Source organism: Talpa europaea (assembly GCF_964194135.1).
Source record: "Talpa europaea genome assembly, chromosome: 4".
In the NCBI taxonomy this organism is placed as follows: Eukaryota; Metazoa; Chordata; class Mammalia; order Eulipotyphla; family Talpidae; genus Talpa; species Talpa europaea.
Window position 1 is genome coordinate 100,947,371 of NC_140070.1, and position 24,041 is coordinate 100,971,411.

General features: G+C 38.8%; 1 protein-coding gene across 1 annotated transcript; it reads left to right on the forward strand.

Annotated features, from left to right (window-relative positions):
- Positions 1–4,300: 4,300 nt before the first annotated feature.
- Positions 4,301–17,007, forward strand: TIMMDC1 (translocase of inner mitochondrial membrane domain containing 1; the record flags this gene model as incomplete). Its single annotated transcript, XM_084231710.1, has 7 exons — positions 4,301–4,506; positions 6,943–7,108; positions 10,173–10,261; positions 10,740–10,807; positions 12,840–12,918; positions 13,678–13,788; positions 16,857–17,007. The coding sequence occupies exons 1-7, from the start codon at positions 4,313–4,315 to the stop codon at positions 17,005–17,007; spliced, it is 858 nt and encodes a 285-aa protein (XP_084087836.1). The 5' UTR covers positions 4,301–4,312.
- Positions 17,008–24,041: the final 7,034 nt, after the last annotated feature.

Genomic DNA, 24,041 nt, shown 5'->3' on the forward strand with positions numbered 1-24,041 from the left:
AAAATTATGGGGACAATGTCCTTAGGTGCTATAAGTCTGACAATAAGCAGTCTGGATTTCTGAGTGGTACCATGGTTTTGCTTTGTAACAATGAGTCCCTAGTGTTTAGGATCGTTTTCTTCATATTTTAATTTTCCTCTCAGTAAACTAGAACAAAATTTTCCATCCTTTGGATTAGGAGCTGAATCTACATTTTCCGTGAGTGTTTCAAGTTCTAGCTCAAGCGATACCTTCTTTCTGAATTCTTTCTTTCATTCCTCTAGGCAGTTAGGGGCTATCGTTATACTTTTGCTCATATCTGTATCATATGATACCACGTTGCACTGTAGTTGTTTGACTTTCTCTTTCTGTCCTGTTAGCTTTTGATGGGAGGGAATCATGTTTACTCATCTTATGTGTCCATTATCCAATATAGTGCCTCGCACAGAGTAGATACTAAAGAATTGTTGGGAGGAAAGATGGAAGGGAGGGAGGAAAGAAGGAAGGATATGGTTGGCTTACCTAGATCCTAGTTACAGACCGCCCAGCCATTGGTTCCAAGGACTGGATAAGCCTAATAGATTTGAATCAATGTAAATTCTCACCTGCTTTTTGAAGAGTCAGTAAGGCATCTTTGTATTTAAACATAGCAAATGTTACTCAGATTTTATACGTGTTTATTGTTTGTCTTGGTGTAGATAGTATGAGGATGGTGTGTAGCAATATGTAAAATGTATGTCTTTGAAAATACTTTTTAACCCCTTAATTTTTGAAGATTGTTGTTTGATGTTAATGACTTGCTGGAGGGCTAAAACCCACACTTCTCTTCAAGGAAAGAGAATGATTTAGTTTAATTGAATGAAATAAGATACTCAACTCACACAAATACTGTTTTTCCTTTATTTGGGGAGTGTCATCTATGTGATGTTGTCAGTACCCCCACCTTATTCTGCCCTCTTCAGTTAGTTTCTCCTAGCTGCCAAGAACTGAAACTGCCTCTAGCAAATTCAAGCAAAAATATTATTAAAAAGATGTGAGGGCATCTTGAAGAATCTACATAAGTTTTGCAGCAGCTGGCAGGGTATAACTAGAACAAGAGTTTTGGTCTGTCTTTAGAGTGCTGCTGTGTGCAGTTCCAAGACTGCCAGGCTCTCTCTCAGCCCAAGATCCCCAAGAGAAGACATTTAATGGGAACCTATGGATCAGCTCCAATGAGGACAGTTTCCTACCCTTCACCCCTATGCTGACTACAGACAAGAGCACAGATAGATACATAAAAACCCATCTTCCTGGGAGTCTAAAGATGCTTTCATTTAAGGTAATACTACTGTATCCAGAGATAAAGTGTTGTGGCTGAGGCAGAGGGGTACAATGACAAATTACTCAATATTTATCAAATGCTTCTTCAGCATTTACTGTGTACAAACAGTGGAAGACAGGAAAATGTTTACAACCGGCTCCCTAGTATCAAGGGATCCTGTCATTGATATGATAAAATAAGTGATAATATGAGAGGCATAGGTGGAAGGTGATTAAGGAGACATGAGGTCTTAATCATAAGGTCAATTCATAAAGACAATGTAGATTTGGATTTTAGAGGAAGAAGAAATTTCCATATGGGAAGATGAGAAACTTTATGGAGGTAAAACTCAAGTTACACTTTGAGAAATGAGTAAATTAAGTGATCCTTAGAGTTCTCAGTTCATTCTACCTATAGGAACACTGCATGTTACATATCATATAACTAACATAATATAATATAATTAATATATAATACATGCAGTAGAGGCCATATCCCATGAACCTGGCAGGGAAAGGAAACCATCTGACCCCTGGGCAAAAATTCATTGTGGAGGAAGAAACTATTGGATTCTATGAGTGCAACTCCACAACAAGGGCTGAGTGCAGGAGAGCGGTAGTTCCAGGCCCAATGTGGTCACTGCACTGACATCCTTCCCTTTACTCTGCTGTTACATCTGGAGGTGGAGAGCACTGTACGTGAAACAATGATTCAAGTAAATCTCAGCACCTTCAGCTTAGTGTCACTCTGATAACCTTCACAAAGAGCAGACTGCAAGTAGAAGAGTATTTCCCTGATGGTTAAAAAAAAATATATAGTAAGTCCAATGAGTTTGGAGAAACAGGTGTACGGGAAGGTGACAGGTGGGTAATCAGAAGAGCTTACCAGTGGCCAAGGGTCAGAAATTTGCTGAGGTACTAGGAATGTCAAAGAGAAACTTAGAAACAAGGCTCCAGTCACCCAAAGGAGAAAGTAGCTATAGAGTTAGCCTGTTTGCCTGTTAACATAACCTCATTTGTATCAATAGGACAGTGAGTGGGCATGTGAATTGTATATAAATGATTTTGTTAGTTTCTACCTCACACCCTAATTCCCTCATCCCAGAATGATATTGGAATTATCTTAAGTATTGAACTTTTTCAAAATGTAGAGCAGACAAATTATGCATCTTTTTCTTGGCCTTTCAGACCTTGGGACTTTATCATGGTGCCCACTACGGGTTAAGCAGCAACTTAGAGTCAGAGCCAGGATATAGGATCTGAATTCAACAATCACATACCACACTAGGTCCTGGAGATACAGAGATAAATATTTAGGGTCTCTGGCCTCAAAATTAATATGTTGAGATATATAAGCAAATAGAAATTGCGCAATGTAGTAAGTGCTGTGCTGGGAGCACTTGCTGGCACTGTCTCCCTGGCACTATTGCTGATACAGCTAGTCACTGATCAGTCACTCCTCTGGGCTTTAGCTATAGCAAGAAGTCCAACTATCAAATTCCAGAACTTTTTTTTTTAAGATTTATTTATGCATACAAGAGCAGGGATGTGGGGGAATGGGCAGTGAGAGGATTCATCAGACACAGAGTGCCGGGCAGAACAGACAGATTGACTGAAATACACTGCTGAGGGGAGCAGGGGGAAGGCAGGAAAGGCCATGTGGGTCAGCTCCCTGGCCTGGGGATAGAACTGCTATTGCAGTGGTTGCTGATAGCTTCACAGTGCTAAAACTTAACCCCTTGCGCCACCAGGGAGGCCCAAATTCCAGAACTCTTCACTGTATCCTACTAAACAGTGTAGCGATTTTGAATTACATTTAGAAAAGAATAAAAGAGGGATAGGGATTGGCAGAGAAAAAGGGCCATGGTTGCTAACAAAGATTAAATAAAATCACAGATCTGTTTGAGAATATTGCAAATGTGGGCATTTTAATAAAAACTATGGCGAGAGAAGTCTGTAGTAACAAGGTATTACTGCTGCACCATCAGAGACCTGATAAATTTCCAGAAACTGGATGCCTATTGAGAAGCAGTAGGCAAAACCCACCTTGTGAAGAACTGAACAGAGCTGATTCCTTTAAAGTGCTCTAGAAATTGGGCCTCCCTGGTGGCACAGGGGTTAAAAACAGCTATCAAGCTATCAAGCCATTGCCAGTCACTGCAGCACAAGTTCGATCCCCAGCCGGCCAGAGAGCAACCCACATGGCGCAGCAGACCTCTCCTGCCTCGCCCACTGCTCCCCTCAGCAGTGTATTTCAGTAGATCTGCCTGTTCTGCTCCCCACTGTGTCTCTGGTGAATCCTCTCACCACCACCACCCCCCACCCAACTCTGGCTTACACCCCAGTTTTTGTATGAATAAATAAATCTTTAAAAAAAAATAAAGTGCTGTAGAAAGCTCACGGTAACTGGCACCAAGACCTAATTTCACTGGCTATGTCCTTTCAAAACCCAGAAGTGAACGGAGTAGGAATGATACGGGTTGGGCTCGCTCTTGTGCAAATCGCCCTCCCCTTTCCGTACTCCGCTTACACTGGAGTTCACACTTCCGTAGTGCAGATACCTGCACGTGCTTCTGTGTGGGATTCCCGGCGTGTCAGTATGTTAAACTATTGCGTCCTGTGGGCACGTCTGGCCGACCAGAACCCGCCTGAGGCCGGGGTTTGTAGGGTTCAGGTGCTACAGAGGCAGCGAGACCCGGGCGGGGCCGGAGAGAACTGAGCCCTACAACTTCATTTCCGGGGGATGGGCTGGGTCCTCCTAAGTCCGGCCCATCTCCGACCGGAAGTGTTTGAGACTTCGGCTCCGCCCCCGGCCTGCCCCCTGACCTTTGCCCCTGGGGCGGGACTTCCTGTCTCGTGTGTTGGGGATCCTGCTAAGTGCGGCCGCCTACTGAGGGCAACGGTGTCAGTGGCGGTGGCCGCGGACTTAGTGTGTGGGTGCGCTTCGGCTCGTTCTTGCCGTTACACGCAGTCTCCTCCCACGGCGATAGACAGGGCCTTGAGCACCCAAGTGTCCGCAGGCTCGGAGAGGGCCATGGAGGTGCGGCCGCCCGCGCCCCGGATCTTCTCCTGCAGGGCGCTAGGTCTTTTCCCTCGGGTCTTAGCTGCGCAAGCTTTGGCCGCCGACTCGGAGCCCCTTGCGGAGGAGCAGAAGCTACCTTCCTACGTCCCCGAACCCCATCTCCCGGAATCTGGATGGGACCGCCTCCGGCAGCTGTTTGTCAAAGAGTAAAAGTGCCCAGGGTCTGTGGGGAAGGGGGTGAAGGAGGTGTCCTGCAACCTGAGTCATCCTAGTGCAAGGGACCCCGGGAAGCTGTGGTTTATTTTCATTTGGGATTTGGGATTTATACCCTAAACTTGTAGGGTATACTAGCCCGACATCTAGTAGTTCTGTTGATTGACAAGCCGAGTTTCAGTTGGGGTGGGTGAGACTCATGGAAGGAAATCTCTCGGATGCTTAGGTAATATACTCTAAAGTGTTGCTTTACAGATAAGAGATTTTACCGATTAGAAGAATTGGACCAAACTAGTTTCAGAAGTGAACCTGACACCCACATTGGCAGGAGTCTACTCCATTTTTCTTTTCTGTCTTTCACTTGCCCTCCATCCACCTTTCGTGTTTAATGACCAGCACTTTCCCACCCCTCCAAAAATACGGAGGTTGAAGAAATGGCAGAGAGACTTCTAAGATTTTTGTTCTGCCAAATAAGAAATACATAAAAAATAGTAACAGCTGTTGGCTTCTCATTTTAGAAAAGTTATTAGATGGATTCATAAATCAGGATATTTCAGAATAAAGGTTAGCCTTTATTGATGAGCTTTAAAGAAAAACAGACTCACATTTATTTCATCCTTTATTCATTTATCAATTACTGGTGAAAAGTTACTCTTTCAAGTGAAGTACTTTACCTGTTGTGTTATTAAGTGGTTAAATTAAAACAGCTGGTTAAATTATGTTGCTGAAATGGTTGGGGCAAGGGAGCAGAATTGCATGTAATTATTTAGATTTTGCCATTTTAAGGAAAATGAGAAGCCTTTTTGAGAGAATTGTGAGAGAGTACATAATGTTTAATGGAAGAGGTGAATCACAGAATCTTGGAAATTAAAGAAATTTGAAAGATAATCTAGTGTAACTTTCATACTAGCCTCCTTGGCATGGATGTGGAAACTGGGGCTCAAAGAGCTTGTAATTTGGCTGCAGGTCACTTAGCAGTGGGTGACAGAACCACAATCCCATTCTTGTTTCCTTCAGTCTAGGTCCTTCCCATCTGTGTGCCCAGTTACTTCACTATCCACTGGCCATTTTGGATCAACCACATAACTTCTTAAAACAATTTGCATATCAATAAAATTGGATCGTCACCTACTTCATGAACTTTTTAAGAGGTTGAAAAAGAGACAAAATATGTATAGCATATAGGTTTCAGGTGTACAGTCGTATAACGTAATGTCAGTTTATACTACAGTATGTTCACCCCCCCAAAGTCTATAGTTTCAATACAATTGACCACTTCCTGGCATGTTAAATCTTAAATTCTTTTACAACGTCTCTTTTCTGAACTCTGCTGTGGGTCAGCTTTTATGGAAATGTTTGTCTTGTTTACTAGAAAAGATAAAATACAAAGTTCAAATTATAGCAGTTTTTCTTTTGACACAAGAATCGCAGTTTCCTGGGAGATTTATCTTCGATTCCTCTTGCAGATGCAAAAACTATAAAGACTCACTGGTTTTGATTTCAGAAATATTGTGGGTATTGGTAATTAGAATTAAGCACTTGCACATTTTCTAAAGAAAGCAAGTTAGTAATGTAAATAATTAACATTTAGCAGTTTATTTTCCTAAGAAGGCCATCATGTATAGTTACTTAATAATTACAAACTTAGCTCTTAATTAGAGCAGTTTCCATAGAATATCTTGGAAGCTTTACTAAGGGGTCTAGTTTTTTGTAATTTTGATAGTAACACATTGAATGAAACAGTAATTGTACCTGGTTAATTTTGGCTGATCTGTGCTGCCCTTTGCAAAGTGAGGTTAATGTCTGTTGTTTTTTATAAGACAGCCCCGTCTGAGTATGATATAGAAGTTAAAACAGGTATTCAGAAAGAGGTTTTGGGGTTTTTTTAAGAATTTCACTCTTACATGCATTGTCCTACAAGGTCATAAGGTTGTGTATTCAAAAGGTTAGCTTAAAATTCAAAAAGAGAAAATACTGATCTCTACTTCCAACTCACAAAAGCAGGAAGCTGTTTCCAGAATATGGTAGAATTGTGACAGTCATCAAATAAAATTAGCTTTAAAACAATTTTCTATTGGAGTATAATACGCCTCAGGAAAAAAGAGCTAAGTATTTGCTGATCAGTGAATTTCCACAAATTAAACAGTTATCCAACAAGAAATTTGCCAGCAACTCAGAAGCTCCCCCTTGTGCCCCTACTGGTCACTGCATTCCCACAAGTAACTACTCTCTTAATTTCTAACAGAATAGATTCATTTAGTCAGAGATTTGAGCTACTCATAATATAACTACATTATTTAATTCATCACAGGATTTAATCTGGCTACAATGAAAATTGTTGTGGTGTTAGCATTTGGGATAAATTATCCTGTCCTTTAGAGAGAAGTAGCCATAGGTAATCTCAGACAACTGTCTTTTTGATGTTCTAGTGAACAGCAGAGAACGTCAGAGGAACTTGAGAATATTTACAGGGCAGCAGTTTCAGCAGGCATCATTGGCTGGGCATACGGGGGAATACCAGCTTTTATTCATGCTAAACAGCGCTACATTGAGCAGAGCCAAGCGGAAGTTTATCATAACCAGCTTGATGCTGTGGTAGGTACTCTATTTTTATAATATACAGGGCATTTAATATTTCACTTTATATTTGGTTATTCAGTTAGGTAGTTGGTTGGGAGGGTTTTGGATGTCAGAGTAAAACAACAAAGTCTATACTTAATAACAAGGAATTACTAATGTTAAATGCATATGCGTGGTTTGTCAGATTATTTTTTCTTCAAAAGGAATCACCAGTCTGGCTTTGTTTCTGAAATGTATTTTTAAACCCCTACTGAATCGTCAGGGCTCAGCCATCATATATTTATTCCATTCACAAAGCCTTCATGGAGTATACTAGTTCACATTAAAATAATAGCTAATATGTATAACTTTACAGTTTATAGAGTACCAGCTCATTTGTTATATCATTTCTGTCCTTCAATTTTGTTGTATTAGTGAGGAAATTACAGCTAAGAGTGTGTTAATGTTTTTGCATTGTTTTTTAAAAATTGTTAAGCTGAAAGAAAAATTATAAAAATAGAACAAAGAATTCCTATTGCTTTGTACCCAGCTTCTTTAAATGTTAACATTTTACTACCTTTGTTTTGTCATTATCTATGTAATGCATAGTATTTTCCTATAAATTTTCCTTGGGGGTAAATTTAGGCACCACGTACATTTCTTAAAAACATGGACTTTCTCTTAAGCAACCACAATATAATTTTCCAAATCAAGAAATTAGCACTGATATAGTACTTATATATAATAGTAATTATATATAGTTACTTATATATAATAGTAATTATATATAGACTTCATGTAAATTTTGCTAGTTGCTAAATGATATAATTTATTTTAAAAGTAAATGAATAATAAACTTTTTTTCTGGCTCAGGATCTGATACTGGATCAAATGCTGAATTTGCCTGGCATGCCTCTTTAGTCTCCTTTAATCTGGAACAGTTTCTTTGTCTTCCTTTGACTTTCATGACTTTGGCATTTTTGAAGACTGGCCCATTTATTTTGTAGACTGTCCCTCCATTTGGATTTATTTGATGTTTTCTTGTTATTAGTTTCTGGAATATCCTGTATATTGTATATATTGTGTACAGTATACAGGAATATCCTGTATATTGTATCAGAAGTACATGCTTTGTTTTTACTGACATCTTTTTACTTCGACATTCAATTTTGTGACATGATTAAGTGGTCTCTTGGCAGGTTTATTCACTGTAAAATTACTATTTTTTCCCTTGTAATTAATAAATAACTTATGGATACTTTCTGGACACTTTGTAAATCTTTTTTTCTTTTTTTCCCAAAGATTTATTTATCTATGCATACTAGTACTGGGGTGTAAGCCAGAAGTGCATGTGGTGAGAGAATTCACCAGAGAGAGTAGAGAACAGAACAGGCAGATCTACTGAAATACACTGCTGAGGGGAGCAGTGGGCGAGCAGGAGAGGTCTGCCGTGCCATGTGGGTTTCTCCCTGGCCTGCCAGGGATCGAACTCATGATTCAGTGCCTGGCAATAGCTTGATGGTGCTGTCTTTAACCCCTGCACCACCAGGGAGGCCCTGTAAATCTATTTTTCATCAAATTTTTACCTTCTGGTTTTAGTATTCAGTGAGCATTTTTGCCTGAAACTGTTATTACTGTGGTAGTTGCCAAATGACCATTTTCTAATTCCATCATTCCTTTTATATTTATTTATTAGTATCCTGCTACAGGGAGAACTTTCCATTCCCGTTTGTTTATTTATTCTGTATGTTTGTAATCTGTTATTGTTACTTATTTCGACGCTTACAATGTTCAGGGTTTGGACATTTGAGCCCATTCAGGCTATATCCTATATCCTTTTGATAAGATCTCATCATTCTTTTGATTCCACCTTGATATTTTGGCATCTTGGCTCATTTTTTACTTTTCTAGTACCAGTCCTGGAATTAGCTGTTTGACCAAGGAGCGCTGGTTTCTTGTAGTGGAAAATGGTATTTAAAGATCAATACCTGTTTTTAAGATTTGCTCATTTTGCTACTAGAATATTATGTACTCTGTTTGCCCAGGGCAGGCAGGAAATATACATCATCATGCACACATCTGTATCTAATTTATATTTATCTACCTATTTATTAAAAACTGTGAACCCATATCCCTGTCAGAGATGTTTTGACTTACCCAATATGACCTAGTAAGTACCCACTTAGGGATTCTCTCAGGTTCTTTCAAAGTCTAGACTTTACCATCACAATATTGTACCAGACATGTTCTATGGTAGGATAGCAAAAATGGGCTATGGAGACAGATAACCTCTCATCCAGTTTAATTGCATTCCTTATTAGCTGAGTGATCTTAGTTAGAAGCTTCCTCTCTATACTTTAGTAAAACACCGTCTGAAACTACTGTAAAGATTAAATGAGAGGGGTCCTTCCTGGTAGCCTACGGGTTAAGTCTCAGTACTATCACCTCTGCAGCCTGAGTATGATCCATGGCCAGGGAGCTAACCCACATGGCTCAGCAGACCTCTCCTGTCTTGTCCGCTGCTCCCCTCAGCAATATATTTCAATAGATCTGCCTGTTCTGCTCCCCACTCTGTCTCTAGTGAATCCTCTCACCCCGCCCCCCACACCTCTGGCCTACAACCCAGTTCTATGCAAGGAAAAAAAAAAAAAAAGCTTAAATGAGATATGTTAACACTAATTTATTTGAGTGGCCAGTAAGTACTAGTTCTTTTTTCTCCCTCTGTTCCTTTCCTGTACATCTATATTACTTTAATCCTTACCCTTTATTTTTTACTCGGTTTTTTATGTTTTTCTTTTCCCTAAGATTTCTTGAACATTAAAAGCATGTCCAATACTGATATGTTGTGTTTGCCAACAGATTCTCAGTTGATACTTAATTGACATTGGCAATTCTTAATTCCTTTTCTATTTCCTGATTGGAAAGAATATACATGGGACTTTTGTTTAAGTTTTAATACTTAAACAATTTCTGTAGGTCTTCTGTTGTTTCTGTCGACATGTTCCTGCCTAATCTATAGCTGACATCCCTTCACTACAGTTGTAGAATAAAGAAAGTATCAAGGTGTCTTGGAAGCTCATAGCCTTTTTATTAACTCTAGCAATCTGCACATCATGCTGCCACACGAGGCTTCATCCGGTACGGCTGGCGCTGGAGTTGGAGAACTGCAGTGTTTGTGACCATATTCAAGTAAGTTCTTTCTGGATTGTGACAAAGTTTTCCGTATTTTTTTAGGAGCACATCTTTTGAACAAGTGGAATTATAAAAACTGAACACCACATGAAAGTGATTGATCATATCTTTTTCTCAAGAGCTTTTGTCTATGTAAAAGTTGTAGTTTTGCATCCTTAGTTAGAGTTTTACCCACTAGTATCAAAATAGATACAGACTTTCTAAGTAGGAAAAGTTCTACAAAACTCTTCTGCACCTTTCTCTTTCTAAATGGATATTTACTCCAGAAATTTGATTATTTTTTATTGTTCTTCAGCAAGAAAAGGTCCACCTAGAAAACCTGCAGATGTATTAACAGTCTGGATGAGGGCTAGATTAGGACCAGATATTGACATAGCAGCCTCTTCTAAATAGATATTTGTCACTTTAGTGTAAATTGTAATCAAGAAAGCAAATGGGATATGCCTTAAATTTTGTGGTTTTTCCTTCTTCCTAGCTCTGTGAACACTGGTCTAAATGTGTACCAAAATAAAAATACCCTAAGCCATTTTGTCATTGCAGGAGGTAAGACATTTTTGTTCTTACTTATATTTTTCAGTCTTTTCAAATATGGTTTAAGACATACCAAACAAAAGATTTCAAAACATTTTTTTTTTAAGAATTAAATTAAAAAAGGGAGAGGGAAAGAAAAAGTATGATGACAATGTTTCATCAAATGTAAAAATCAATAAAGATAGGAATCTTGAAAAGGAATCAAGTTAAAAGTGTGGTGTTGTTAGTATAACAATAGAAATTTAAAAATCATTGGAGAAGAGGGACTCAACACAGATTTGAGATAGCATAAGAGAGTCAATGAACTTGAAGATAAATATAGATTGTCACTTGTGGAAGTCAGAATTTTTAAAAAAGAGAAATGAACAGGGCCTCAGATTTATGGGATACCAGCCAGAATCCCAATATATATACACACACACACATATACATATATACATACACATAACAATATATATACATACATATATACATATACATGCAAATATATATACATATATAAAATGGGAATCTAGGTGGAAAGAAAGGGACAGAAAAAGTATTTTAAGAAATAATGTTCGCGTACTTCCCAAATGTAATGGAAAACATAAATCCACCTATCCAAGAAACTCAGCAGACTCCAAGAAGACTTGACATAAAGAGATTCACATCAAGACACATAACAGCTACACTGTTGAAAGAGCAAAGAGAAAATTCTTGAAAGCAGCAAGAAAAACTGGCTCGGACAGTTGGGTTAACTCATCACAATGAAGTCAGAAGCTAGTAAAGTGGCATTAAAAGTACTGAAAAGGATAACCTGTCAATTAATTAAATCTTTCAGATTTAATTAAATAATTGACAAATAAGCAAAATTCATCACTGTCATACCTACCTTATAAAATAGTAAAGAAAAGTCTTTAGACTGAAAAGAAGAGATACCAGATAGTAACTTGAATCTACATGAATTAGAGAACAGAATTAGAGAACATTGATAAGACAATTATTAAATGCATTATAGATATAGCTATATTTTTCGTAGTTGATTAAAAAAACTAAAGTTGAATTATTGAATATATAGCAAAGCTATATATGACATAGCACAAAAGAAAAGAAAGGAGTGGAGGTATATGGGAACAAGGAAATGATAACATACTAACTTTACTCCACAGGAGGAAACAAGAATTACTAGAAATGGTATATGAATACATTGGTTAATATAAAAGACATTGTAAATGTATTGCTTTGCCTTTCTTTTCCCGTTTTCTCCCTTCTTTAAAATGCATATGGTTTTGTAAAATAATAACAACAACATTGTATTTTAACATACAATCACATATCCCACCATATAGCAGTAGTCCTAACTTCCTGTTACCTACTGATATTGTTGTCATAAAGTCCTTGCATTTTATGCTGGCAGCAGCCTCTCATATATCTTGATAGTCACACAGTGACAAAGTCACTTAATGATGCATTTCTCAGAACATATTCCCTTTGGTAAGAGATCCACTATATAACATAAGTGACAATATTACAAAGAAGGAAAGGAGAACATCATTGAATACCAATGGGAAGCAATGAGCACCTGTGTACAGGCCACCAGGGGGCATCTAAGGGCAACTACCCTCTTCTGGGCCTGCCTGAGCTATAGGATAGCCTTATAAGGAAGGATAAGGTGAGAAAATGCGTTAAGTTGCAGCTCTGAAGTTTAAAAGTTTATTTGGGGAAAGCTTTCCATGAACAAGGAAGAAGTGAAAAAAAATGGAAGTGAAAAAAATTACAGAACTTTAAGGTGAGCAGAAAGAAATGAAACAGAATACGTTAGATCCATAGAACAGATTAAAGAAGTGGTTTGTAAAAGGAATGTTTCTTTAAACCTGCTAAAGAATGAGAAACTAGCTGAATCAACATTTTGGGTTCAGGAAATCTTGTTTTGTGGTGGTATATTAATGTTTGGTTCAGGAAACTTACTTAGGGGGTTGTGTTTTTGTAGGAAGAAATTTAAAGATGAAAATTCTGATCTTTAAAGATGATTTAATATTGCCTCTTTTTGTTTGTTTTTAAATAGCTGTCACAGGAAGTCTTTTTAGAATAAACTTAGGCCTGCGTGGCCTGGTGGCTGGTGGCATAATTGGAGCCTTGCTAGGGTAAGTATCAGCATAGTTTGGTTCTAAATTAACATAAATTTTATTAGTACCTTGCTTAATGTCCTCAGCATGTCATCCATGTTGTAGCATGTGACGGGATTGCCTAAGGCTGAATAATAATCTATGGTATATACTGTATTTTCTTTATCCATTGGTCTGTTGATGGACATTTCCACTTAGCAAAAGTAACTTTTAATAAGATTACTTAAGTTGTAGCCAGTGGGAACTTAAGTTCATTGTCAAAAATGTCTTCCCCTTGAGAAAACAAGAATCAAACCCTCTTCATTACCACATTTGTCATCAGTTTCTTAATGGGTAACTATTGGCAGGTATGTGAGACATTTATACCAGACTCTTTAAGTTTTAGGATATTTTGGCAGCTTTTTCCCCAAAAGTCAGTAGCATCCTTTCCCCAACTAAAAATGCCCTCCACAGTTCCTTCCTGTTGGGGAGTCTGATACCATTCCCATTATTAATTTTGTTTCTGAGAAACAGTACTTTAGGAGCACATCTTACTAGAGCTTGTCATGTGTGTGTATCTGGTTATTTATCATTCATGATAAAAAACAGCCAATTTTCAGACCTGTTGTTTTTATATCAGTTAATTTTAAGAAGTTGCATTGATTATCTCTGTTGTGCAGATCAAGATGGAAATTGTCTTATTACTGTTTTCTTTATTCGACAGGATCTTTAGTTGTTGTCTGATTGTTGGTGTGATGATTGCCTTTTTCCTAAACTTTCCCTCTGCTTTGCCATCAGCACTCCTATAGGAAGCCTATTGATGGTGCTTCAGAAGTACTATGGTGAGACTCTTCAAGAAAGAAAACAGAAAGATCTAATAGCACTTCATGAACAGAAACGGCACGAATGGTAAGGAGCATGTTAAGTCTAGAATAACTGACTTCCCAGTCAGAGGCCTTAGATGGTGCTGTTCTTTTAACCTGGCAGTACTGCAAACTGCCACTCGGTTCAGAGAAGAGTTTATTTTTACTGAGTCTTTCAAGTTGTATCCTATATGGTCATTTAATTTTTTTAGTTAAGGAAGAAAGACACTAATTTTATTTTTAATCTGATCAGGATCTTTCCTTAAATATATTAAGTTAAAATACTGTAAATCTCGGGGCCTCCCCTGGTGGCACAGTGGTTAAGCGCTGGGCTGCAAAGCTGCCCGCAGCCTCTATAGTGCCGGTTCTATTCCCTGCCGCCAGCGGGGGGGCCACCACATGGTGCGCAGACCTCTCCTGCCGCGCCCACTGCTCCCCTCAGCAGTGTACTTCGGTCCTTCTGCCTGTTCTGCTCACCGCTCTGGCTCTGGTGAATTCTCTCACCCTCCCGCGCTTCTGATTGTACCCAGTTGCTTGTATAAATAAATAAATCTTTTTAAAAAAAAATACTCTACATCTCATTTGGTTGCATAGTTTTTCTTTTCCTATGTTCTTGACATCACAGGAAATTACCTAAGTAAAATTCACAGCAATGAGTAAGCTTTGACTTTGTTTATAAGGTGATTATCTCTGTTTACACATACATCTATGAACAATACAGAATATGATAGTCTCTACCTTTCAAAGATTCTACTTCTTGCCTTGGGCACAAAAGAATTAAGTAGATATAGTGGCTGTTCATGCCACTGAAGAGGATGAAAACTTGTACCTGTTCCAGAAAGTCATCCCCTGGATACAGTAATCAGACTGATAGTAGACTTTGTGCTGATTCTTTGGAAGAATAAAATAATAGGCTGCCATCTGGTACTCCTGGTAGAAATAATTCTCACAGTTCAGCTTCCTGGGTACCCACAATGACATTTGTTGCTGCTGCTTTGGTAGTTGAACAGCTAAACAGTCTTTTTTTTTTCCATGTTTTTGCTTGAAATTTCTGTTGTGCTAAACACACACACACACACACGCATACGCATGTATGCACGCACATACACACGCATATATGGAAATTTTATTAGTATCTGTATATCTGTTGTCCAAGGACTGGTGTACTATAAGACAAGGAGCTAATGACTCTTAATTAGTTCTGTTATCTTAGATATTTTCCTTCAAGTTTCAGTTTCCTCAGCTGTACCAAGGACAGAATCCTATCACAATGCTCAGTATGTTTGTTTCATTCCTTCCTCTTCTCCTGGGTAAGAGGTTAGATAGGATAGGCCGCTATCTACGGTCTAAAAAAAGAGCACTTAAATTATGAATGCCAGCATACAATTTGAAATTATGGGAGAATTGAAAGAATGATAGCATTAGCTTACTTCTAGTTCTTTTTTTTTTTTTTAAGATTATTTATGCATATCAGAGCTGGGGTGCAGACCAGAGATGTGGAAGGTGAGAGGATTCATCAGAGACAGAGTGGGGAGCAGAACAGGCAGATGTACTGAAATACACTGCTGAGGGGAGCAGCGGGCGAGACAGGAGAGGTCTACTGTGCCATGTGGGTCATCTCCTTGGCCAGGGATTGAACTCATGCTGCAGTGGCTGCGGATAGCTTCATAGTGCAGCGTTTTAACCCCTTGCGCCTCCAGGGAGGCCCCAGCTTATTTCTAGCTCTTTAGGTGTCATAAGAGACCTTTGTTTTCTTTCCTTTCCCTGCCTTTCCCTTTCCCTTTCCCTTTCCCTTTCCCTTTCCCTTTCCCTTTCCTTTCTTCTTTTCTTTTTTAATAATGGAAGCTTTGAGCAATGAGTTAGATAAGAAAATTATTGGCCGTTTTAATTTGACATAGAAGTTGTAGAAGAATTAACATTTGGAAAAATATACCTAAATAATAATGGTATTCCAATTAAAAAAAACATAAAAAACTAGAAGAATTGATCAGTTAACTTTATTTAGAGATAGAAAACCTTAAAAATGGGCAAGAACAATAACTTGAATATAGATTTCTTTGGCATATAGAATACACCAAAGAAAGAATATTTTGGCAGAAGGAAATAGAAAAAAAAAATTGTATAGGTCATTAATACATATAAACTCTCTCTATATAAATTACATGTGTATAAATGTGATATTTCTGAGGAGAGTTGATAAACAGTTAAGAGCCTTTTATATGTCTGCTTCTTTGCTTGACAATAACTAGAGAAATCCATCTGAAAAATTGCCTTATTGAGCAGAACATATAGAAAACTGGCTAGTGGGCCTTCCTGGTGGCTCGAGGGGTTAAGACGCAACCTATGAAACTCTCCACAGCCGCTGTAGCACAAGTTCGATCCCCCACCAGGGAGATACCCACAGGGTGCAGCAGACCTCTCCTGGCTAGCCCTTTGCTCCCCTCAGCAGTGTCTTTCAGTCTGCCTGTTCTGTTCCCCACTCTGTCTCTGGTGAATCTTCTCACACCCCACACCTCTGGCCTGTACCCCAGATAAATAAATAAATCTTTTTTAAAAATTATTAAAAAAGAAGAAAATTGGCTAGAGAAACAGACGAAGTGGACAAATCTGGTTGTGAACAATTGAGAATAGAAGCCTTAGGTGATCTTGATAATCACTTAAAAGAAAGAAGGCACTAAAACAGAGTTAGAAGAATTATTTATCTGTTGTTTGGAAGTTGATTTTTAACTTCTAATATATATATACAAACACATCTGTAGTGACCTGTTTCACTTTTTCATACGTAGATTACCATTATTTCAGCCTTTTTCTAGTTGCTACAGTGTCTGCCAACAGAGAGTTTAACAGAGTGGCTGGGAACTCTCTCGCATCACCCTGACACTGAGAGGGGACAGCCAGATTTTGAGGCTTATACCTTAGCTCCATGTACTTCAGCTCCTGTACATCATTGTTATAAGAATTCTGGGATATCTTTTGGATCGGAGCTGCTGTTATAGCAGAATCATAATCATAATAGTCATAAGTTACAGGAAGAGTAAGGCAAATATCTTTTTAAAAAAATCTCTAAGAACTAAAAAAATGGAAATTGATATCCTTTTCATTTTTCGAATACAGGGAAGCCAGACTACAATTTACAGAAAAACTCCCTGAAGAAATTGAAAGTAATTTACAGAAAAATCAATCCAACGATGATGTTAAGAAAATCGAAGCCCTCCTAAATCTTCCTAGAAATCCTTCATCAACAGATAAACAAGACAAGGACTGAAAATATTCTGGATATTTGAAACTTGTCAGAGAATTGAAAGGGCTTATGTTGCCCTATGTATTGAATGTCTGTGGTCAGCTTGCTGACAAATGTATGTGCTGGTATTGGAGGTGGCTGTGATTTGCTCTTATTTTTTTTTTTTTTTAAACCAAGATTTGGGCTGTTGTACTCTCATTTTCCTTATCCTCCATTGATATATTTGACATTATATCTGTATTGATCCATCAATTTATATCTTTCCCCTTGGATTTTACAACAGTAAATTTAAAGTCCCAAAAAAAGTTGAATTTTACAAGTTGTATATATATTCTTGTAAACTTTAAAAGGGTACTCTAGGAAAAACTAGGAAGAGGAGGGGAAAGAAGCAGGTAAGGGAATATCTATGAAGCCCTGTGGGCCCTGAGTCCTGGAAACAGTGTGGGCCTAATGTGTTTTAGTGTTTGGTTTTGTTTTAATAAAAATCAAAGATGACTCCTGTGTCATTTGCAATAAAATATAAATTTAAGAACCAGGAAGTATTATTTAGAGACATCCAGATTTTGTTTCTTTCTTAGTATTTCAGAGAAAGTATGCCATGACACCATGTAAAATTACTTAACCTAGATATAGTCTCTGTTCTCCAGGAGCCTGCTGCCTTATAAGGAAGTCTGCTGGCAGATTGTAACTTTTACTAAGTAGGGAGGGTTGGGATGGGGCAAGAAATTACTGAAATAAGTACACTGAGGCGAGAAGACTTCTATTGCTTTGTTTTGGTTTTAGAACTACTATGAAAACACTGTCGTTCCATAGAAACAAGATCTATGAAACAGCATAGTGTTTGGCTGAAACCATTGGCTCTGGAGGCAGACCACTGACTGCTAACTCCACCCATGTGGCTCTGCAGCCATGTGACACTAAGCAAAGCCATTTTACTTGAAGTTTCAGTTTTTTTATCTGTCATATGAAATAGGATCTGCTTCAGAATTGGTGTGAAATAAAATGATGCGTGTAGGGCCTCCTGGTGGTGCAAGGGGTTGGGACGTCGTAACCTATGAAGCTGTCTGCAGCCACTGTGGCACAAGTTCGATCCCCAGCCAGGGAACTACTCACAAGGCACAGCAGACCTCTGGCTCACCCGCTGCTCCCCTCAGCTGTGTATTCAGTCAATCTGCCTGTTCTGTTCCCTGCTCTTATCTCTGGTGGATCCTCTCAACCCCCACGCCTCTGGCCTGTGCCCTAGTTCTTGTATGCATAAATAAATCTTTAAAATAAAAAATGATGCATGTAAAGAGTAGAACAATGCCCAGGTGCTACATAATAGTTAGTGCCCATTACATAATAACAAAGCTAGTAGTCTTAGGGATATGAGAGCCTCTGCACCAGTATATTTTCACCATAATTTGCTATTATTATCGCACTCCATAAAGATGTTAAAATTCTATTCACAAATTGTGACAAATTAGCAATTAGTCAATCTGTTATTCATACCCACATATCGATTAAATCCTTCAACTAGATGGTTGCTTTAGAAAATAATTTTATGGGCCTCCCCGGTGGCGCAGCGGTTGAGCGCTGGGTTGCGAAGCTGCCCTCGGCCTCTGTGGCGCCGGTTCGATCCCCGGCTGCTCCCCAGCCACCTGAGGAGGGTCCCACATGGCGCGCAGACCTCTCCTGCCGCCCGCTGCTCCCCTCAGCAGTGTACTTCAGTCCTTCTGCCTGCTCTGCTCCCCGCTCTGGATCTGGTGAATTCTCTCACCCTCCCGCGCTTCTGACTGTACCCAGTGCATGTATAAACAAAAACAAACAAATAAATAAATAAACATGCCTCTATTAAAAAAAAAAATCTTAAAAAAAAAAAGAAAATAATTTTATTCATATCATGAAAATATCAGAATAAAAGTAAAACAACTCTTGAAACAATAGTAACACATTTATCAAATGTAACAAGCAATAATATAATTTATTTCAAACATAAATAAGCTGTATTAAATTTGCCCTATGTTATGGTTAATTATGTACTGGGGTCTCCTTTGATTCTGTCTAGTGAATCTTAATGCAGCAATTTTTATCTTGGTTTTTTTTTCCTCATTGTTCTAAGTTCTTGTCCATCTACTACTTTTATTTTTTTCAGTGATTTTTGTTCTGAGAACCACCATTAGGCATCCTTTGACTATAGAGCTTAATCTTTTATAGATCCCCAAATTAAATGTTTTAAATTCAGCCCCATTTGAAAACCTTGGTTAGCTCTTGCATGCACCCCAAATATTCAGATGAGAATGTTGCCCACCTTAAGCCAGGTCCATTCCAGCGTACAAAAAAATTGTGGAAGGCAATTTTAGCGAAAGGAGAATAGGTAACATAGGAACAATGGTTCCTCTGCTTTCCTTCAATTTTCTGCTAATGGCAGCAGGATCCAGAAATAGCACAGAGGAAAAGCCACTTTAAGTGACCTAAAAGTCATATAAAATTTGACTCAAGTGTTTTTTTTTTGTAAAGACAGCTTACTGTTTAATAAAAAATATTTTTAATGAGAACTTTCTCAAACATTTTCTAAAGTTAAACTAGCATAAAGCCAGTGAGGAAGAGTATCAGTCAGTCCAATATGAACCAATAGAATGTGAGTATTTGAACCCAACTATCTCTCTTATAGCAGTGTTTCCAGCTCCCCCATAGATCCCCACTTGATGAAAAAAGCCTCTCCACTGCATCCAAACCTGCCCGTGAGGTTGTCAGCCACCTTCCAAAAATAGATTCCCAATCTGACTGTCAGCAGATGGGAGAGCAGCAGAGATGGGAGGGGAAAAAAAAAAAACCCTTCGGAAATTCAGGGAGAAAATGTCCCCTTTCTTCTTCACACTCTAATCTCTCATACTGAGAGTGAATGTGCCCTTGGTTATTGAAAGAGGAACTTCTGGGAGGTGGGCGGGGGCATTTTCTGACTGACTTGACTAATCCCAGATCCAATATGAGTTTTTCTTTAAGATACTTTCAAGTTCTTTCCTTCTCTCAGCATAATCTTCCTCAGACCGAATGCTCTTGTTTTCCTCCGACACTGTGGCATCTGCTTCAGAAGGTCTTTAGAGTGTCTTGTGAGGTCTGTGGGGGGTCAAGCTGTCACCGTGCGAGCTCTGGGCGTCCAGGGGATATTTTCCTTGCGCCATTATAAATAGAAGCTGACAGATCACTGCAGTCCCCACTATTGCTAAAGTGCAGTTCTATCCAGGAGCCCGTGCAGGGATGGGGGCCCTGGCACCGTAGTAGGCTCTGGAGTCTGCAGCCCTGGCCTGGTTGGCAACAACTCAGGATACAGCTGAAGAGAGGTGGCGAGGCCGGCAGCATCAGTCCAGAGCCCTGAGGAAAACATTTTTAAATTTTATATTTTTTATGGCAAGGGCATTCCCGACTTAAACTAACATTACAGATACTAATCTTGATAGCCAAAGAATATAAAAGGCCGTCTAAATTATGAGTGAATTAAGGACTAGCCTGACAAGTTTTTACGTTAAATAGCAGGCAAATACTAATCACCAGCATCACCAAATGAGCAAACATAGCTCAACACACTCTTGTGTGTGTGGGACAAGCAAAGCTGTATCAAACATAGTTGCTATTCTTAATAAGCCTACAATTTAATGGAGTATATGATAGGGCGCATGGAAGTAAACCCAGAATGGAGTCTGATGTGCTGGTTTTGTCTGACCTAGATCACTCAGCCTCTGGAGTTCAGATTTCTCTCCTATAGAATGGAGATAGATCTTGTTCCTAGAGATTTTTATAGGACTAAAATGAAGTAATGCTTTTGTGAAACATAAGCTGTTATATGTCTCAGGTGTTATTTTTCATTGTCCTTTATTTTTAAAGGCAACCCTACAGACTCATTTCTGATATTGGCTTCACAAGTCAAAATTGAACTGTTTATGGAGTCTATAGCCACCTGGATATGGTATCAGTCTCTAGGATTCCAATATTCCAATGTTTCTCTTATATGAAAAAGACCTAGGAATTTTAGGATAACAAAGATTGATATGTGTTAACAGCATAGCTCACAAAAGCTTATGCTCCCTTAATAGGGGAAAAAAAAAAAACAAGAGATAGTAATTAATCCATTGCATGTAGACTTTGTGGACTTCTACCTAAAGTCTTGGCCTCCATTTGTCAACATCAAATGTGTTCACATGAAGCTGTGAAGAACAATGGATAGAACTGAGGATGTTTAGACTAAAGAGATCAGCTGTAATGTAAAAAGATTTAAAGCTTTACCTGTAGGCACCCACCAGGGTCTCTTCAGAGTTTTTGAGTGGATAATAACACAGAGAAATAATTCATTATGAAATCTGGCTCTGTGACTAGGTCAGCAGAATAGCAGTCAGTAAGAGGCATAGAGACAAATGAAGGTGTTACTGAGTTAGAACAGAGTGAGCCTTTAGTGACTTCAACCTGTGTCCATCAGATTGATCAGAAAAAGGAATGAATAGAATAAGGACTTAGCCCAGAATAGTACTTCAAGATGAATTTAACATAGTGTTTCATAGATAATGAAAGCTACTAAGCTGACAGGCAAAGGGGGAACATTTAAAGATGTCAGAATAGCACAACAAAGGAAGAGGTGAGAATAACCAAATTGTACGTAGGGAGAAAGGAGAGATACCAGTCATCTGTTTCAAGTAATCTGAATGAGGTTTTCAAAAAGGTGGATGATGTTAAATTTGGTACTGAGAAGAAGAAAACCCTGCGCCTCATGATGGACATGCTCTCACATATCCTGGATATGTATGGTAGAGAAAAGCTCAGGGAGGTGACCTTTAGATGTTCGGTCTGATTCTTCTATATATCTTCTGGAGGTACGGTAGCTCCTCGCCATGCTCCCGCTATTCGTGTTCTACAACAAACTTGAAAACAAGGACAAAATAATAAAAATTTAAATAAGTGAATTTCCCTTAAATTGTGCCCATAGATCATGCTCAGTGAAATAAGTCAAAAGGAAAAAGAAAAATATCAGATGGATTCACTTATAGGAGGAATACAAGGGAACCAAATAAGGGATCAGGAAAAAAATATAGTAATAAATAAAAAACAAAATTAACAGGCAACTGGGCCTCCCTGGTGGCGCAAGGGGTTAAGATGCAACCTAAGAGATGGTCCACGGCCTCTGCAGCATGAGTTCAAACCCCAGCTGGCCAGGGAGCAACATACATGGCACAGCAGACCTCTCCTTACTCGCCCGCTGCTCCCCCCAGCAGTGTACTTCGGTCAATCTGCCTGTTCTGTTCCCCATTCTATCCCTGGTGAATCCTTTCATCCCTCCCCCCACACCTCTGGCCTGTACCCCAGCTCTTGTATGCATAAATAAATAAATACTTAAAAAAATTAACAGGCAACTATAAATCAGAGACATTCAGCAGGGGAGGAGGAGGGAGAGGGATAAAACAGGGCTGAGAAGAACATTAGAGACTAGGGTGATGATTCACTGTTGACTTGGTGGTGGGAATTTTATGGGAACTACACCTGAGAGGAGAAAGCAAACTGTACAAAAATGAATAATGATGTAAATATATATATATATAGAAATAAATAAATTGTGCCCATATATTTCAGCAAACTTTTGGACTGTCTTACAATTAGACCAGCAGTTCTCAAACTAGAAACGCACACATAGATACACGCCAAGGGACATTTGCAATGCTTGGAGATATTTTTGGTTTTTAAAATTGGAGAAAGTGGTGCTGTTGGCATATAGTGTGTAGGGGCTAGGAATACTGCTAACCATCCTATAATGCACAGAACAGCATCCTAAAGCAAAGAAATACCTGGCCCTAGATATCAATAATACCAAGGATGAGAAACTCTGAATTAGAATGGTGAAACTGGTCAGTATGAATTTGAAAAGTCTTGAGCTCACCAGAACACTGTTCTACCTCTGGGGTGAGTTGTTCATAGCAAAGAGTTTCTAGTGGCTTTCCTGAGTTTTGACAATTTTTTGTGCTGAAGGTTGGGAAGGTCAAATGGTGTTGGTGTTCCAATTTTCTTTGCTCAGTATTGCGATTTCTACTCCAATAAATGTTGGTGCTCCTGCATGGTGACTACGGCCTTCTCTCTGGCCTAACAACAACTTGTCATTTTATTATAGAGATTGAAGGTAGCATATAAGTAAGACCAAAATTTTTAATTCAGAGGGGAAAATCTCCTAAATATCTATTCTTTTTCAGTCGCTCCTGATCTTTTATCCAAAAAATGTATTCTGAAGGAATTGAGAAGCAGTAAACTCACCTGTCACCATCTTGCCCACCTCCAAGGAAATGATTCTTCCCCCCTCCCTAATTTTGTCATTCTGCCTTTCCTCCGATTCCAAATCCAAGATTAGATAATCACTTTGCATCAGAAATGTTTTTAAATTAGCAAGCCTCAGTGTATCCAAGAAAATATTATAAAATCAGATGAAAAACAGAAGCACTAAACTATACCGTGTCTTGAGGGCAGTGATTTCTCTGCTTTGTAACTCCAGGGGCTAGCAGAGTACCAAACACATAGTAGGTGTCCAAGAAATGTCAGTCCAGTAAATGGACAGAACTTGCTGGGACTAGTAAAGGAGACACTAACGTTTCCAAAATGCTTCAAAAATGAGAAAAAAGAAACACTAAAACCTTGAAGAGATTCTGAACCATACTGATTGAATTGGGGATCCTGATATTTAGTGTGACAGTACTTACTGTAATACATGATTATTATTAGAATGATCACACAACACACAACTATTAAGGCATAAGTCCAGTTCTTGGAGGAATGATGAGGTTCCGGCTCATCTGTGAAGGAAAAAAAAAATCAACTCTAATATGTTTCCAACTGCCTAATATGCATCCCATTCCTCTTATATTGACACAACTATAGAGAGTATTTTTCACTTTCTCGCCTGGTCTGCTTTTCAGTATGTAGCTTCTAGCATCTCTGTCACTTAACTCTTCAGATACATACTGTCGGAAACTAATACCCATGTGACAGGTTCTCCCCTGGTGGCTCAGCGGTTGAGCGCTGGGTTGCGAAGCTGCCCGCAGCCTCTG